The sequence below is a fragment of the Triturus cristatus genome, chromosome 8 (genome assembly GCF_964204655.1).
Source record: "Triturus cristatus chromosome 8, aTriCri1.1, whole genome shotgun sequence".
NCBI lineage: Eukaryota > Metazoa > Chordata > Amphibia > Caudata > Salamandridae > Triturus > Triturus cristatus.
The window spans coordinates 108,270,402-108,289,890 of record NC_140591.1 but is presented as its reverse complement, the minus strand read 5'-3'; the positions used below and the strand labels follow the sequence as shown (position 1 = coordinate 108,289,890).

Genomic DNA, 19,489 nt, shown 5'->3' with positions numbered 1-19,489 from the left:
ATCCCAGTGAACTGGGTCCTTTTATAGGATAAATGGACCGAGGGCATGGACAGGCGAAGTTGTTCGCACCGAAACCCGGGCATGTAAAGAATGTACCATGTAAATGGCTTAATTAAACCAATCATGTGAAGAAACTACAATATTTGTCAACATTTTAATAAAAGTTTGTGTACCCTACCTCTTGGGATGGATAATAGGTAACAATTTGGAAAACCTTTCTAGACCATATATTTATTCGAGGAAACGGCAAAGTAAAGAAATTTCTAGTTGCAAATTCAGGTGTGTGACATCTTTGTAGAAATGTGAATATTGGGGCCCACTTCTTATACTCGTACCCAGATTTAAAGGGGCGTAGAAAACCAGGAATTCACTCCAGAAAACAGCTCATGGATCAAGATCTCAGTAGCATATATATGATCGAATGCAAAACATGGTATTGTACAACTGTGTCTAGGAATGTTAAAGCTGCTGATGTGAGGAGTCTTAATACAACTGTAAATAAAATGGTCTCATTAAAATAAAATCAACTCGGGTACCTCGAAGATGGAGGACGTTTGGTGTGCCCACTCCTGTTGCAGGTTAGCTGCCAAGCCCACTCACAGTAATCCCTGGTGCTGTCCTGTTAGAATATGCTTCACGCAAGTTAAGAGTATGATAAAAGCAACAATGAACGAGAAGGGCTCCTCTGATGAGCAATAAACAGGAAAAACATAACAAGCTAGGAGAGGGGTCCGGTGACTGTGAAAATAGTAAATGCGGGATGTGGCTACCAAGTGCATGGGAGCACTCACCGTGACCAATGCGGCCTTAAACACGGAGAGTGCAGTAAACCTGCAGACACCAATCACCCATCTTTAAATGGAATCAAAATAAGATTTACACAGAGTTAGAGAACATTCTAAGAGACCATCACAGAACAAAGGCAGGATGCTCTAGCTGGGGGGCAACATTTCTATGCTGTAACTTTGAAAAGGCTACAGCAGTGAAGGGGTGGGGAGGATGGAAGCAGGCGGGGGCAGGCTGTGCCTTTAGCAATCCTCAATTCTTTGCTATTAAGAGAGGCCTGAAATAAGGTGTAGAACATTGAGGGTACATGGGCTACAAGAAGTCAGTGTAGGCCAAAGTCCATAAGATAGTAGAGGGAGGGTGCTCGAGAAGCTCTCCCACCCTACCTAGGCGAACTCTATCCGAATGATCGCTACAGAAGAGCGCGGCACCAGAATACAGGCGGCACCGGAATCCATTACATACAGTCCCACTCCATCAATCAATCACAAGGCCACTGGAGGAGACCACTCGGCACATACTTACACGCTTTTCATTAGGAACCTTTATGGTCAGGTTACTGGTGCTCGTATGGTGCACAAGCCATTGCTCAAGCCCCGCAGTGCTTCCCATAGCCCAGGGACCACTTTCCAAAGGGTCTGAGGTTTTCATCTCAGACAAAAGCCTGGTTCAGCTCTGGAAATATATTCCAAGAACAGGGGAGGAATGTAATTCTAGGCAGTACCTTTGAAAAAATATTGTACTCTGCCTGAGGTGTCTTATGGCTGTTCAGGACATTTAGCCTACGATAGGGTATAAAATGATGGGCTTTTCACACATTCATCTGCAGGGAATTCCATCTTCCTTGTCAAGAGTCCCTGAACACATTTCGGTTTTTTTAACCCTGTTTTTGTACCCTCTGAGATCTGTGGTCTATAGACTGCCATAGCCCTCAGGTGCTTCTGTATTAAGTTAGCAATCCCTTTTCTACCTGTGCCCAGCAGATTAAGTGTCGACTGGTTTAATAAACAAGGGCTGATGCCCAGAACACGTGAACTTCACTTTTGATACCAAGTTGGCCACCGAGTCTTTCTTTTAAAAGACCACCAGAGAGAAAGTTGTCTCCATGTGCTGTGTGAGGTCAAAAGTCAGGTGTTTATCGAGGCTGAATGGCTCACGTTTAAGAAAATCCCTTCCTCCTGAAATTAGACCATAAACCCACAGAATTAATGTGGAGACAGTGAGAGGTACCCACATTACAAGGTTTATGTAAAATCTCTTGAAATTAATTAATCTCTTTCATTTTTAGGTTTCGCCTACTCGGTCAACAAAAGGTTTTGTATTTTTTATTTTATTTTTAAAGCTCAGACCCCACCCCATACTTGGCGTTACTCGCCATTGGTTTGCTCCCACGTAGCTCTCATTTCCTTGCTTCTCTTTGGGAAAGGCCTCCTGCTGGTTCCGTTCTCTTCCGTCACCCAGGAATCCATGAAGCAGGTGCAGTTTTCCTTCTCTGCAGCCAGCTTCCTCCTACTGGCTGCCGCTTGCAGAGGTACTTTTATTCATTTTTACTCAGGCACTCCTTAGAAGTGCACGTGTTTGCAGGCCCTCTCTCTCCCCTTTCCCATTCCTCTCCCGACCCTGTTAATTGCCCTGTCCCTCCCACCCCTTGTTGCATCTTTTTTTTGCCTCCCCGCCTCAGAACAACAAGCACTGGCATAGCTAATAGGCCTCGCCTTTGGGACCTTATAAGTGTTAAGCCATGCACCACATTATCACCCACCGGGCAGATTTCTGTAATGGAACTAGTACTTATGTAAAGTGCTTTGATAACTTCATTCGCACTACATAATGCAAAAAAATAAAAAGGAATGAAAGAAGTGCTTGCAGATTTCTGAGGTGAGGAAGCGAAAAGATGCACTCTGTAGAGTTACGCTCTTTCTACCTGCTGTAGATGTTTGATTTTTCTCCACAACAGTTAGGGTAAAATGCTGATTGCTAACGTTCTTCTGTTTCGTTTAACCAGAAGCATGTTCATCCGGACAACAAATGGTTAAGCATCACAATGTAGCTATTTACTGAAACCCCACGAGGATCATTACCTTACTCCCCAAGACATGAGTGGCCTTTAAGGAGCTTTAACTACTGTAGCAGCTGCTTGCTGCCTTTCAGGGTAGGCTTGTTGTCCAAGGCCCGCTCATTAGTCGGTGCTGACGATTCCGCTGAAAAGTAAGATGTCACCGTAATTGATTTTGTTTCTGTTCCTTTGTATTTTTGAGAAAATGAAAGCGCACTCTTGGGGAGGTGGGGTGGAGGGGACGCGCCTTCTAATGAAAGCGGCAAAGTCTGGAAATGAAACCTGACCCAAAACAGATGGCAGCCTGCGCGCCGCCGCTAATGGCTCCTATTATATAATGCCAATAACAAATCAGTACCAAATCAGAAAGCGAGCGCAGTATAGAAAATCAGGAGCCGAATTGAAAGGACGCGAAAGTGAGTTATCCCAGTGTGCAAATGAAGGCGGGCTAGAGTATGCTGCATCTTGGTGCCGAGTAACAGATGTTTATTGCCAACCAAATGAATGTTAATTAGTTTGTCGGCCTCTAGTAGGATGAAAGACTGAGCAGACCCGCTGGGGTTCCAACCTGCGGTTATGAGATGAAACATAAGATTAATAGGGTGCTTGCCTTAAAGTTAAGATTACATTATATAATGCCAGTACCAAATCAGAAAGCGAGCACAGTAGAGAAAATCAGGAGCCGAATTGAAAGGAGGCGAAAGTGAGTTATCCCAGTGTGCAAGTGAAGGCGCGGCTGAAGTATGCTGCATCTTGGTGCCGAGTGACAGATGTTTATTGCCAACCAAATGAATGTTAATTAGTTTATCTGCCTCTAGTAGGATAAAAGGTTGAGCAGACGCGCTGGGGTTTCAACCTGGGGTTGTGAGGTCAAACATAAGATTAATAGGGTGCTTGCCTTAAAGTTAAGATTGCCTTCCTTCTTCTAAAAGTCAACAGCAATGGGCCTAGCATGACAGCGAATGCACAAGTTTCTCATTGCAAACAGAGCATTGGCAGGGCTGTGCGTGTGCATGTGAAGGGAGGGTTGGTTAAAAACAATGGCGCGAGACAGTAGCGGGGGCGAGTGAGCACGGCAGCGAAGCGAATGCGCTAATTAAAAACAGATGGTGACATGACCCTGAACAGATAGTGCCCCTGCTCGTAACCACAAGCCGTAGGCGGATACTTTTTCTGGGAAAGGTGGGACATGCAGCCGCCTTTGCCCAATTGCGTGCGGTCTTTTTAGAAAGACACACACAAAGACCAATCTAAATAATGCAGAAAAAAAAAAACACACGCACGAGCATGTGGAAAGTCCAGAGTGATTCCAAGAGGTCGTTTTCCTAGAGCGCGCTGCGCTAGGCTCGACCTAAAAAGTGCTATGAAAGCCAGTGCTGGCCACGCCGTAGCACTTTGTTATATTTAATGTACTCTATCTTTAACCCCTTCGATGCGCGTGACGGAGTGGTTCCGTCACGCGCGTCAGTCGCGCTGTGCTGGTGACGGAACCACTCCGTCACAGCCCCGCCCGCGCAAGAACCCTTCAGCACAGCGTGGTAATCCGCGCCGCGCTGAAGGGGTTAAAAAACATTAACAAAGCCAAATAGCTCACGCAGAGCTATTTTGTTTTGTTAATGTTTTCAGAACAAAAAATGTTGCACAGCTGATGTGCAACATAGCATAAAATATATAAAAACAAAGAGATATGGTGCGGTCAATGCTGGCTGCACTACAGCGCTTTGTTTTTATTTACTTTGAGCCATATTGCACAGCAGCTAATGCTGCTGTGCAAGGCAAAATATATTGACTTTGTCAGTGCTTATTTTAGCTTAACTTTCAAATAAGCATTGGCAAATCAGTAGGTCTGGGTTTAATGAGCCAGCACATCCAGCATTAGCACAGAGTGAGACACTTAAGAGGGCGCTAGTAGGAGTAGCTAGATTGTGTTATAGTTCTAAATTAGTCCCTCATGCAGTTCAATGCAAGCACTGGAGTGGAGGTGTGAAGGATACACCCAAACATAGCACTGCAAATATCATTGGGTGAGAGAGGAAAATACCACTGGGCTGAGCCAAGACATGATTGACAAAGTCCCCAGCCAATGACTGAGATAAGGTGGTGAAGAAGGCCTGGAAGGGATGTCCCAAAGCCCACTCCATGTATATTGTTAGCAATAGGTCGGAGTGACTACTGCGCCGTCAAAAACCAGACCCAAACCATGTTAGAGATGCAGTCTGCACGCACAGTCAGATCACTAGCCCAATGTACAACCATGTATATGCCTCACTAGTGAGTTCGTTTAAATGTAATGAGCTCTCAGAAGATGAACAATGGAACATCTTCTCTGGGATAAGCCGGCGTCATGTACCCCGTTTAACAAGTGGATGACTGATGGAGCACAAGGCGTAATGCAACTGACTCTGCCACAGCCCCACGGGCCTCTGCGAGCTCCGCCAGCCCAACGAGATCCATTCACGGATAATCCGGTGCGCTGTCCAAGAACGCTACGTTCTACTTCTTGAAGAATCCGAGAATCCAGCAGTGCTGTGACAATTGTCTTATATTTGACTAAAGACTAAAACTAAAGCCATAACAACCCCCAGAATAGAAGCCTGTTAATATCAAACAGAACTATTTTTTGTTATCTGGTGACTTTGTTCACTCCCCAACTTTCATAGTTTCATGCACTTTCACTCAAGACATCCCCGGCACACCCAAAACACTGACTCACTGAACCAGGTTAGAAATGTAGGGAAGACCCAGGCATGGAAAAGTTATTTTGCGAAGTCTTTGCTCAATTTTTGTCAAGGGCTTCCCTGCCAGACTTTCGTAAGCGTCTAAACCTAGCCACAAGCGTCTTGGGTCCATGCCCCACCTAGATGCAACATCCCACTGTCAGAACATGGCCCAAAAACTCCCATTAAACCTCCATGAAATCTGGTCGATCACACATTACAGTGCCCGGTTACAAGCTTATCCTGAATGAGAAATCTTATGCCACAATTCTCAGCGAGACTTCCGGAACTCGCTCCTATCAGTGCTTTGTCAAGGACGTTTGATAAAAATATTACTACTTTTCCAAACGCCTTTCTCCATGAGATTAATACAGCAGCTGCCTGGCAGGATGCCCTGACAGCAATCGGGTGCCAGCACGTGGCCTGTCGTGCATCAAAGGCGGAAGTCTGCCAAGTGCACGAGCCGGGAGCAAACAGGAACAGCCGGGTACTTCCCCCGCGTCACAAAGCGCCCACACGAGTAACAGGAACATGCACACCTGCTGTCAAAATCCCAGAACAACCATATAGATGCACGTTTTAATTAAAATATTGTTTTCTTTGTTTCGTTTTAGAGCTGTTCAGCTCTCCCAGTGGGCAGGAAACAGTGTGCATCAGTGTAAAACGGACGCCTACAGCCCAGACACTGCTGACTGAAGTAACTGCACGTTCCAGGACATTATACAAGCCCGAATTATGATGTGGCGCTGAAGAAAGACATGCGTTTTGGAGACAGTTTTTAGAGCGTTGGGTTTAGAGTAACTACCGTGTTGTCGCGATGGAGTGACAGTTGGTGTTTTCAGGTACGGCATGGGGTGTGGACAAGAGGGAAAGTGGAAAAGGGGTTATTTCCATCGTTGCAGGGGTTGGAATACAATTCACAGTCGGAGGATTATTGCACTGCTACAAAAACCACTTAGGAACCTGCAAGGACCAGGTTCCACCCCTGGCAGACGAGCTTCATTCTTCAGGGGTCTGAAATTGCAAAAAAGGTTCTGCCCCCCCCCCCCCCCTCCCCCTTTAGAAAAAGGTAAAAACTGTGACAGCAAGCACTGCCTATGCAAATAAATATTAGAGGTTGAGTCGCTATAACATCCACTATTAATAGTACCACAAAAGTGTCAGCAGGGCAAAGAAGCCGGTTCAGAACTCCACCCACGGGGCAGCTGCCCTTGACATTGCACTATAATGTGTTTAAATTCAGATGAGGTCTTCCTATAACCTGAAAGTCAGTACCTGGCAGCAAATTTCGACATGTCTAGGTCTCCATACTTGTTGGACCTGTTTTGCAGGGTTATCCCCAAACTTTTTGCCTTCCTACTGTATTTTGTTTGGCCTGTTTTTGCTGGCTTTAGGACTGCTATTCAGTGCTGAAGTACATGTGCTCTCTCCTTTAAACTGGGTATGGTTGGTATACACCCGTTTGGCATATTTAATTGTACAGTGGCATCTCATGTACTCCGGGCCTGTAAATTAAATGCTACTGGTGGGCTTGCAGCTCAGCTTACGCCAACCACAGAAGTAGCCTTTCAAACCTGACCCAGGCCTGCCACTGCAGGGTCTGCATGCGCAAGAGTGAAACTCCCCTTTTACTACATATATGTCGCCCCTAAGGGAGACCCTGGGCAGCCCTATAGGCAGGGTGCGGTGTAGGTAAAAGGTAGAACATGTGCCTTATTGTGTGGCATGTCCTGGTAGTGACAATAACCCTATTTTGTTTTTCACTACTGTGAGAGTTTTCTCGTCTCCTAGTTTTGCACTGGGAATTCCCAGATATGTTTCAGTGGTAATTCCGGATCTGCAAGGAGTAGTGTTACCATGTTTGGTATGTTTGGAATAGTGGTGATAAATCCTACTTATTGGTACAGGTAGATTTTTCAATACTATGGAGAAATGCCACTTTTAAAAGGTGGACATTTCACTGTGCTTTGCAGCCTGACCCAATCCACGTCTAGGGTAGAGTGACAGATAGGGTTTGTGCATACTTTCCAGACAGCCATCACACAGGAAGGCAGGAAGGGTTAGGTGTAACATGGTTGCATCTACACTCATCTGCATACTGAATGCTCTTTCTGGGCTCAGAGAGAGGGAGGTGGGGCACACTTACATTTGTAAAGGCTGGGCCCTGCTCTCACACAAAGAGCTCGTTTACCGCCTGCTGATGTCTGGAGCCAGGGCTGGGATTGAATGGCGGTGTTGTACACTTCTAAAGTTCTTTTGCAGTTACCTCCACATCAAAGACATTTTAAGTACAAGTACAGGCGCTCTGACCCCATGATTTTAGACACTGCACGGAACTTGCAACCAGACGCTGCTAGCTCTACAGACTGCACAATTCTTTGTCAGACTCCAATCAATTCCAGCTATAGGCTGTGCCTGAGTTGGGGCACAGCATGAAAGCTGAAAGGGAAAAACGGCCACTGCTAGAGATGGCAGACAATAACAACGTGGAATACTATGTAAACTCTGCTGGTCTTTGGGTCTGCCAACTTGAATGAACCTCAGCCTGTCACTCGTCTCAGTCGGTGAACAGGTTCCTTCAGAGCGCCGGCTTGCCTGCCAAGACAACGCACAGAATACAGGTTCGGGGAGATATGATGCACCACTTTATCCAACTAAATAGATTTATACACAGCACTTCACTGAGGCCATGCAATGTTAGCCAAGTCTGCTAAGCGGACTAGGTACATTGAAAAATAAAACAATTATGCTGCACACAAATGAGGCAGTCAAACCGGTTGTGTAGACTCCAGATGAGTCCCTACATACCACTGCAGTCATCAAAATGCTTGTGCTAAGAAAATGTACAATATATATTTATGCGACAGCAGTGAAAATAAAATGTGGCCTAATGCCACTTTCTTTAGAGCAACTATACTAATGAATGCACATTCACACATTTATTACTACAGGGCACAGGTCAAATTCCAATTTATTACCACAGTAAAGCAAACTGGACGAGAAAATACAGTTTAGTACCTCATACATTCCATGTTACAATGACTTTGCACCAGGACACAAATCTCCACAGTCACGAAGCCTCTGCAGTGTAATTTAACATTACATTACAGCACACAGTTAACCCTTTGATTCACAGTTCTGATTAAATCAAATGCACATAAAACAAATGCCATTGCATAAACCATATATGCACTGTGCAGAGTGTGAAATGCTATGCATTACTATTGCGGAGGGGGGAGGAGTATCATGTACACTCAAAGCTCGGCCTAAGGTTGAGACATGGTCCCTCTCCGCACTCGACAATGGTAATACCAAACATATTACACTATATATATATATATATATATATTCAATGTATTTTTCTAGGAAAGCACATATCACAATGCCTTAACAATTCCCAAACCAGCTACCTATACCTCGTTGTCCTTATGCTGGACTTTGAACAGGTACAGCACTCGGCTGCCTTTTGACTAGGTCTGTGCTTTAGCAATACCGCACACATGCATTCAAATATATATGTTTATATGAGCATCCCTCCACACAAGCTGCCGTCGCCCCAGCCCAGCACAGTCATAACAAGGTGCACGAGGGGTAGAAAGGACCAAGAACGGGGAGCAGTAGAAAACAACTACCTCATGCCCGATCCATGACTTCACTCAAGAGTTGTTTAAAGTTTAGCACTTTGAGGAACCTCGAGTAATGTTGGTCTTACAAGCGATAAGTGCTTCAGCTCATGTTGTGAGGAACAAGCTGGGGTTAGAACATTACTCCAGCACTGATTTGCATCAAACAGAATCAGTGTCCTATACGTACAGCAATATGTCCTAGGGAAGGATCTAAAGATTTGGAAGCACTTTGTGGAGGCATGCCATCCTGCCCTAGACTGCACTGCTGTCACAGAACCCTGGTCCCTCAATGGTGCTCAAGTGTCAAGTCACTGAAATTTCACACACTGAAGGATAAAATAGGTTTTGTTTTGTTACACTGTCATGCAATAATGTGGTGTTCACAGCCCGTGTGTACCAAAGGCAGAGCGGTCACAAGTGAGGATCCACTCATGAGTTATGTCTTTCTGACCAAACAGAAATGTGTGCTCTTGGGCGCACGGCATCAGCTGCCTGCACTTGTAAACAGTTTTCTCAATAGTGAAATTGTAAATGTGTGTGGGAAGGGGAACTAATCACCCTCAAATTTGGAGGGGGTGTAGAGGAAGTGCTTTCTTCACAGGGAAATATATTTTCCTCACAAACAAAAAGCATTTTAATACAAGCATTTGCACAACCAACAGGTTTGCCCTATGTGAGATCTATTGGCTTTGTCAATGCACGTATTACTATTGTTTTGGAGTACTCACGGAATATTGACTTTCAGAGTATGCGCTTAAGCACTTTTCTATTACTTATGCATGTTTTTGTGTCTGTTTGTAGATGAGGGTTGGGTAAATCAACAGAGAGCAGGAGAAGGAGGTGGTGTTTTGAAAGCAGGGAGTTGTTAAAAACAATGACGGTGGGCGGAGGGTTAACACAACGGATGCATGCGGAAGGCAGAGCTGCCGCCCTTGGAACTGGAGAACCAGGTTCAAGTCTCAGCGTCAGCTCAACATCTTGTGATCTTGGGCAAACCACTTAATCTCCATGTGCGTAATAGCAAAAATAAAACCAAAATGAAAGTGCATTTGTAATGTAAATGGTGCTCATGTAAAGCACTCCAGTACCTCCGGGAACACAGGAGATGGCTGAAGCAGGACATGGGTAGAACAGGAGAGCAAGGACCAATACAAATGGGGGAGTAGGAAATGGTGGGCTAAAGGCAGCAGGGGGATGTTGTATGTAAACAAAAACGTGCAGTTGCTTGGGAGCAGGGACCTAGCTATGTAAGTACTATAAAAATAGCCATGAGCTGATGGCTTTGCCAGTATTGTGTAAACATTTAGATATACGAACTGGCATGATTAATGTTGGGTAGAGTTTGGATACAGGATTTATATGTGTTTATGGTCTGCAACCGCAAAATGATTACAAAACGTGGACTGGTAAAAAATAGCAAGTAGCTGAAATAAAAGTGTGGGAAGGCGGGGTGAATCAACCAAAAAGTGGAAGCTTTATTGCAGGACAAAGCGACAATTAAGCATGAATAATGGGTGGAATAGAGTGTTTGCAGGTGCGATGAGTGTTATGCATATAGGACGGGAACGGACATCATACACATGGAAAAGGTATTAAAAGAAAGGTGACCCCCTTCATTTTCGGGTGGTTCTCATTCATGCCTGCTCCTTGGAACTGGAGAAGTGGGTTCGAGTCTTATCGTCAGCTAAACATCTTGTGATCCTGGGCAAATAACGTAATCCTGACATAAGCGTGGTGAACCAATCTAAAAGTGCAACATCCTGTGATCCTGGGCAAATCACTTTATCCTCACACAAACATGGTGAACCAATCTAAAAGTGGAAGATTTATTGCAGGCCGGAGCGACAAGTAAATATGAATAATGGGTGGAATCGAGTGTTGGCAGGTGCGGTGAGCGTTATGCTTATGGGACGGGAACGGAAATAAAACACATGGAAAAGTTATTAAAAGAAAGCTGACCCCTTTCATTTAAGGGTGGCTCTCATTTGTGCCTCCTCCTTGGAACTGAGGAAGTAGGTTCAAGTCTCTGTCCGGGTTCCGCAGCAACCACAGCACCGAAACTGCCCTCATCACCGCCACCGATGACATCAGGACCCTGCTAGACAACGGAGAAACCGCAGCCCTCATCCTCCTGGACCTGTCAGCCGCCTTCGACACGGTCTGCCACCGCACACTACTACGAACACGTCTCCACGACGCCGGAATCCAAGAGAAGCACCTGGACTGGACCACCTCCTTCCGCTCCGGCAGAACACAGAGCGTCCGTCTCCCCCCCTTCCGCTCCGAAGCCACCGAGATCATCTGCGGCGTACCCCAGGGATCATCCCTCAGCCCAACACTGTTCAACATTTACATGGCACCACTCGCCCATGTCGCACGACTGCATGACCACAACATCATCTTCTACGCTGATGACACCCAGCTGATCCTCTCCCTCACCAAGGCCCCCACACCGCCAAAACCAACCTCCACGAAGAAACGAAGGCCGTCGCCGACAGGATGAGGAACAGCCGACTGAAGCTAAACTCGGAGGTCCTCATCCTCAGATCCACCCCCTCGGCTTGGGACGACTCCTGGTGGCCGACAACACAGCTTTAACACCCACCGACCACGCACGCAACCTAGGGGTCCCCCTCGACTCCACCCTCTCCATGACAAAGCAGGTCAACGCCGTCTCTTCCTCCTGCTTCAACACCCTCTGCATGCTCCGCAGGATCTACAAGTGGATCCCCACCGAAACCAGAAGAACGGTCACCCAGGCCCTCGTCAGCAGCAGACTAGACTCCGGAAACGCCCTCTACGCAGGAGCCTCGGCCAAACTCCTGAAACGGCTCCGACGCTTCCAGAACGCCTCTACACACCTGATCCTCGACATCCCACGCCGCAGCCACATCACACCCCACCTGAGAGACCTGCACTGGCTCCCCGTCAACAAGAGGATAACCTTCAATCTCCTCACCCACGCACACAAGGCACTCCAGAACACCGGACCAGCGTATCTCAACAGCCAACTCAGCTTCTACACTCCAACCCGCCAGCTCCGCTCCGCCGACCTCGCCCTCGCCACTGTCCCCCACATCTGAAGAGTGACCGCTGGCGGCAGATCATTCTCCCACCTCGCCGCCAAGACATGGAACACCCTCCCCATCCGCCTACGGCAGACCCAAGACCTACTGACCTTCAGAAAACTCCTCAAGACCTGGCTTTTCGAACAGTAGCAGCTTCCCCACCCCTTAGCGCCTTGAGACCCTTACGGGTAAGTAGTGCGCTTTACAAATGCTATGATTGAATGATTGTTGGCTCAACATCCTGTAATCCTGGGCAAATCACTTAATCCTCTCACACGTGTGGTAAACCAATATAAAAGCGCAACCTCCTGCGATCCTGGGCAAACCACATAATCCTCACACCAAACACGGTGAACCAATCTAAAATTGGAAGCTTTACTGCGGGACCGAGCGACAACTAAGCATGACTAATGGGTTGTATTGAGTGCTTGCAGGTGCGGTGAGTGTTATGGATATGGGACGGGAACGGAACTGACATAATACACATGGAAAGATGGTTTTAAAAAAGCAGGCTGAGCCCTTTCATTTTCTGGTGGTTTTCATTGGTGCCTCCTTCTTGCAACTGGGGAAGCAGGTTTGAGTCTCGGCATCGGCTCAACATCCTGTGATCCTGGACAAATCACTTAATCTCACACAAGCACTGCAAACTAATCTAAAAGTTGAAGCTCCATTGCAGGTCTGAGCGACAAGTAAGCATGAATAATGGGTGGAATCGAGTGTTTGCAGATGCGGTGAGCGTTATGCATGTGTGACGGGAACAGACATAATACACATGGAAATGTTATTAAAAGAAAGCTGACCCCTTTCATTTTCAGGTGGGTCTTATTCGTGCCTCCGCCTCTTACCTGGGGAAGCAAGTTTGAGTCTCGGCATCAGCTCAAAATCCTGTGCTCCTGGGCAAATCACTTAATTGTCACACAGGCGCTGTGAACCAATCTAAAAGTGCAACATCCTGTGATCCTGGGCAAACCACTTATTCATCACATAAGCGAGGGAAACCAATCTAAAAGTGGAAGCTTTATTGCAGGCCTGAGCGACAAGTAACCATGAATAATGGGTGGCATTGAGTGTTTGCAGGTGAGGGTGAGCGTTTGCATGTGGGACGAGATTGGGCATAATACACATGGATAAGTTATTAAAAGAAAGCTGACCCCTTCCATTTTTTGGGTGCTTCTCATTTGTGCCTCCTCCTTGGAAGTGGGGAAGCAGGTTAGAGTCTCGGTGTCGGCTCAACATCCTGTGATCCTGAGCAAATCACTTAATCCTCCTGTGCGTGATAGCAAAATAACAAAACTAAAGTGTCTATGTGTAATGTAAAAGGTACTCATGTAAAGAACGCCAATACCTTTGAGGACACAAGTAAGCTTGCGAAAGGTGGATGAAGCGGGGGTATAAAAAGAGAGAGAAGGGAGTAGGTTGTGGTGGATTAAAAGCAATTGGGGGTTTTGTTGAAAACAACTGCAGTGTGCGGGAATGGTGTGTCAACACGATGGGTAGGAGAGACGACAGCCTGCAGATGCACTCTTATAGAGTGCTCTATAGCAATTTTTATTTTAAAGAAGCTTCAGAGGGCAGAGTGGAAGTCCACTGGCAACTAGCCAGTGACCGGAAGCTGTACTTGGGCCAAACTCCACGGCATGAACAGTCAAAGCAGAGCAGGAAGATGTGCAGACGACGTGCTGACCACTCAGAAGCATGGAATCAACCAATGTTAAGTTAAGGTAAGTATTGGGAGGGCTGTAACTACTCTTTTTAAGATTTTTTTTTTAATAATTACAAGAGAATTCGCAGGCGAACCCTCAAAATGTGCATTTGAAGACGGGATGTCCCCCCACCCCTAATGCGTCCTAGAGACAGCTTTTGCTCTCAGTCAGCCCTCTTCATCCAATGGTGCGGTCAAGTGTCATTCACATTTTGCTTCTACCGCACACCGCATGTAGCACTGGGCAAAGTAGCCACTTAGTCCACTTTTTGTCTTGCACCGTGATCACACTTTGTCTAACCATGAACCAAAAAGGAGTGCACTTTAGTGCCATGGCTGATGCGCCGGGGCTGCTGGGATACTCCATTGTTTGAGATTTTTTAAATACGTTTGGCTTTTTTTTCCAATTGCATGTGTGTGCAAATAAATAAACAACCTATGGACACTGACCAAGGTTAAGCTTCCTATCTTTGAGAGTACATGTTGAAAACATGCATTCGGACATTTTGAAACACCTGACAACAATTCTGGATGGGCTACTCTGAAGGGGGACATGGCAGCAGGCCATGTTTCCTCTCTCATTACTCGTTGGCTTTATGTTCAGTGTCCTATGTCCAGTGGAGCCCTCCCTGTACAGTGCTCCACTGGATTTTAGCTAGGTAGGCACTATAGAAATACCACATACATTGTAATAATGGGAATCCACCAGTCCTGCCAAGTATCACACATCAGGCGTTAAGACTAACGCATTTTGGTGTGGTGGTCCACATCACCGCACCAAAATGCGAAGTCATAGATTTATAGCGCCTCCTGCAGTTGCTTACAAATGGAAACAGGAGCGCTACTATTAGCGCTTATTGAACATGTACAACTACTGCACTGCTCTAGTGTTTAATCATAATGTACATCTTCATCTGCCAGGCGGTAGTTCCGGTCGCTCCGACTGGCCAGGCTGGCACAGCTGTGTTCTCACTGGGGTGTTTGCAACATTTTTCATTTTCTGCTCAAGACAGAAAATGAAGTCATTAACTGAGCTGTGAGAGCGGGCAGAAGTTATGTTTAAAAAAAGTTGTGTTTTTGAAGCCGCCAATACTCGCACCGCCGCCTGTGCCTCTCATCATGGTGCCCTGCTGTGACTGACCGGACCAGGCTGCTTGGAGGCTCCTCATCGAGGCCGTTGGTCTAGCAGTGACTCTGGAGACCGGTTTCCACCTGCCCGTGGAGCCGCTGCAGCTGCTACGCTCATGCTGCAAAGGCAAATTAAACTGACGGTTTCGAGGACGCTCATGCACCGCGCTGGTGAAATACAAAGGCCAGCAACCACGCTGCCAGACAGTCAGCCGCCCTTCAAAGGGGTGTGCTCAGAGAAGGATGGAAGCCACATTCATGTGGAATAACGGGCACAGGAACAAAGCCTGTCCTCGGAAGACTCGGTCCATCAAGGTCAGTTGAGCTTCAGTCATCTTAGATTTAATGGAATTATTTTCAAAGCTGCCAAGGTTTCAGATTGCTTGTGTGTGACATTTTCATCGTTTTAGTGAAATTATGAGTGACATTCAACGACTGTGAGTGCCACTTTCTCGCGACCAAAATCAGTCAATGAAGACGAGGGAAACAGAAGTATCAGCAATTACATCCATTTCAGCAGCGAGAAACTCTAAAATCTTAAAATTGCTGCAAAGCACCAGTGCACAACATAGATTTCTTGAAGTTCGTGGTTCTTATTGATACAACAGCACACATTCCTTTCTGAGGCACTGCACAACGTTCAGCCTCTTCATTTCTTATGCGCACAGTCTGTCATAGCTGCCAAGTTTTACAATTGTTTATGAGTAACATTTCAATGATTTCAATGTACTTATGAGTAACATTCATCTGCCAAATGAGTGACACGTAGAGTGACACTTTCTCTCCATTAAAACCATGGAATGAAATGCATTGAAAGAGCTAAATATCAGAAATTACAATATTTTGAAGAATGAGAAGCTCTAAAGATTTCTTGAAACGAATAGAAAACTCCTGAAATTAAACCTCACTAGCCTACAACCTCTTTATAAGATGACCATACTGTAAAACAATTGCAGCAAAGCCTTTCATGGCAATGAAGACGCATCAGAAGGAAGTTTGCAGGGGGCTGTGAGACACTTGCTTAGCCTGACAAGACATCAATAGTCGATCAACACTATGTAGCAGGCACCAAGTACATTTTGGAGGCCAGTGCATCTGAAAATGTACTGAGATTAAGAAAAGCATGCCTCGGGCTCTCTGTACTATATGGCTAAAAAATGGAATGGTGGCGTAGTAGGGTAATATAGGCTGAAGAGCTGCAGACAGTCCAACCCTGAGCTATCAGAGAGCTCACTTATGTCTGTCAGTCAGACTGGAAAGAAACACCCCCCACTGCAGGGCGGTACTGGGACAGTAAATAAACCTAGGCATCAGACTAAAAATGCACGGTCGTGCATGTTCAATAAGCGCTCCTGTTTCCATTTGTAAGCAACTGCAGGAGGCGCTATCAATGAGTGACTTCGCATTTTGGTGCGGTGATGCGGACCACCACACCAAAATGCGTTAGTCTAACGCCTGATGCATGATACCTGGCAGGACTGTATTTAATCTATTGTGTGAAAGTGAACGCATGAGCCAAGCAGTCTGCTGGCTTGTATCATAGTGCTACAGGGCTGCAGCTATTATATCTCACTTACATTTATGGCAATGTCATTTTTGGTTAAGCCTCGTGTTAGTTAGGCACAATTACGTACCTTATAAAGAGGTTGTAGGCTAGTAAGGTTTCATTTCAGGAGTTTTCTATTCGTTTCAAGATATCTTTAGAGCTTCTTATTCATCAAAATGTTGTAATTTCTGATATTTAGCTCTTTCAATGCATTTCATTCCATGGTTTTAATGGAGAGAAAGTGTCACTCTAAGTTCACACATTTGGCACATGAATGTTACTCATAAGTACATTGAAACAATTGAAATGTTACTCATAAACAATCGCAAAACTTTGCAGCTATGACAGACTGTGCGCATAAGAAATGAGGCTGAACGTTGTGCAGTGCCTCAGAAAGGAAGGCGTGCTGTTGTATCAATAAGAACCACGAACTTCAAGAAATCTATGTTGTGCACTGGTGCTTTGCAGCAATTTTAAGATTTTCGAGTTTCTCGCTGCTCAAATGAGTGTAATTGCTGATACTTATGTTTCCCTCGTCTTCATTGCCTGATTTTGCTCGCGAGAAAGTGTCACTCATAGTCGTTCAATGTGACTCATAATTTCACGAAAACTATGAAAATGTCACACATAAGCAATCTGAAACCTTGGCAGCTATGATCCACCTGTATGCTGCAACTATGCCCCATAGTTTCTGCATCCAACCACCTGCTGATAATATCCACGTTCCATTCGTCCAGGGACGGTTCCCCAAAGTTACGAGTTAACCCACAATGCCCCCCGCGTTGCTCGCTACAGCCTCCCACCCTCTGCTCCATCACCCCCGGGACTCTCACCGTGTCCTGCAGCCGGGTCTCCACCCAGCGCCCCACTTCCCTGCGGGTGAAGCCGGCCCTGGGGTTGGCCGTGCAGCGGCGGATGAAGCCCAGGTAAAGAAGCAGCAGGGCGGCCAGGCAGGGCAGGAGCAGCGAGCAGAGGCAGCACGGCTCCATGGTCAGGTGGCCTCGCGGATCAGGCTGTGCGCGCAGGGAATCTGGAGCACAGGTCACCAGGGAGGGAGCGGGCAGGGGCGGGAGCACTGCAGCCCATCCTCGTAGGACCGGCAGCCAGGAGACACGCCTAGTGTGGCGTTACAAGCGGAGCGCAGCCAGGCGGCACGCCTACTGGGACAGTACAAGCGGAGCGCGCACCCTCTCCGCAGGTAGCAGACTCCGCAGCCAGGCGGCACGACTACTGTGGCATTACAAGAGGAGCGCGCAGCTTCCCCGCGGGTAGCAGACACCGCAGCCAGGCGGCACGCCTACTGGGGCATTACAAGAGGAGTGCGCAGCTTCCCCGCGGGTAGCAGACACCGCAGCCAGGCGGCACGCCTACTGGGGCATTACAAGAGGAGTGCGCAGCTTCCCCGCGGGTAGCAGACACCGCAGCCAGGCGGCACGCCTACTGGGGCATTACAAGAGGAGTGCGCAGCTTCCCCGCGGGTAGCAGACACCGCAGCCAGGCGGCACGTCTACTGGGACATTACAAGGGAGCGCGCACCCTCTCCGCAGGTAGCAGACTCCGCAGCCAGGCGGCACGACTACTGTGGCATTACAAGAGGAGCGCGCAGCTTCCCCGCGGGTAGCAGACACCGCAGCCAGGCGGCACGCCTACTGGGGCATTACAAGAGGAGTGCGCAGCTTCCCCGCGGGTAGCAGACACCGCAGCCAGGCGGCACGCCTACTGGGGCATTACAAGAGGAGCGCGCAGCATCCACGTGGGTAGCAGACACTGCAGCTAGGCGGCACGCCTACTGGGGCATTACAAGAGGAGTGCGCAGCTTCCCCGCGGGTAGCAGACACCGCAGCCAGGCGGCACGCCTACTGGGGCATTACAAGAGGAGCGCGCAGCATCCACGTGGGTAGCAGACACTGCAGCTAGGCAGCACGCCTACTGTGGCATTACAAGCAGAGCGCGCACCCTCTCCGCAGGTAGCAGACACCGCAGCCAGGCGGCACGTCTACTGGGACATTACAAGCGGAGCGCGCACCCTCTCCGCAGGTAGCAGACACCGCATCCAGGCGGCACGCCTACTGTGGCATTACAAGCAGAGCGCGCGCCCTCTCCGCAGGTAGCCGATACCGCAGCCAGGCGGCACGCTGTGCATTACAAGTGGAGCGCGCACCCTCTCCGCGGGTAGCCGACACCGCAGCCAGGCGGCACGCCTACTGTTGCATTACAAGCGGGGTGCGCACCCTCTCCGCAGCCATGCGGCACGTCTACTGGGACATTACAAGCGGAGCGCGCACCCTCTCCGCAGGTAGCAGACACCGCAGCCAGGCGGCACGTCTACTGGGGCATTACAAGCGGGGCGCGCAGCATTCCTGTGGGTAGCAGACACCGCAGCCAGGCGGGACGTCACTTGTACTCCGGCATGACTAGTCTAGGGGTGGAAAGAACAACAACCAAAGTAGCAGGACCGCGAGCCACTCTACTAAGGGTTTACAAGAGGGGTGAGCACCATTTTAGTAGATAGCAGACCCAGCAGGTATGCGGCACGTCACGTGACGTGTACTCCGGTATAACTAGTCTACGGGCGAAAAGAGTAACTAACATAATGTTGTGTCCTGCTGGACACAGTCTAGTGTTTCTGCCAGCCACTCCCCCGAGGGCTGGCCCACACACACACCCCCTCACCCATCCAACACGGGTGTCACCAGTCAGGTGACCCCGCTAATAAAAGGGGCCCGAGTGCACGTGCTCGTGGCTAGTCATCCGTACCACCTATCCATGTGTCTGTGTGGTCGTTCATCCATTATGTGGGCCTAGGGCCCAGAACATAACACTGGCGATGAGCGGGTTTTCCTGCGTGTGCAGCCGCCGC

The 19,489-nt window shown here is 47.8% G+C and overlaps 1 protein-coding gene across 1 annotated transcript in view; it reads right to left on the bottom strand.

Moving 5' to 3' along the window:
- The window catches only part of LOC146801648 (uncharacterized), a 203,952-nt gene extending 186,135 nt beyond the window's left edge, over positions 1 to 17,817 (bottom strand). Inside the window, exon 1 of the mRNA XM_085621130.1 lies at positions 17,463 to 17,817. Coding sequence (XP_085477256.1) covers positions 17,463 to 17,618 — 156 coding nt within the window. The 5' untranslated portion in view covers positions 17,619 to 17,817. The remainder of the gene's footprint in view (positions 1 to 17,462) is intronic.
- Positions 17,818 to 19,489: the final 1,672 nt, after the last annotated feature.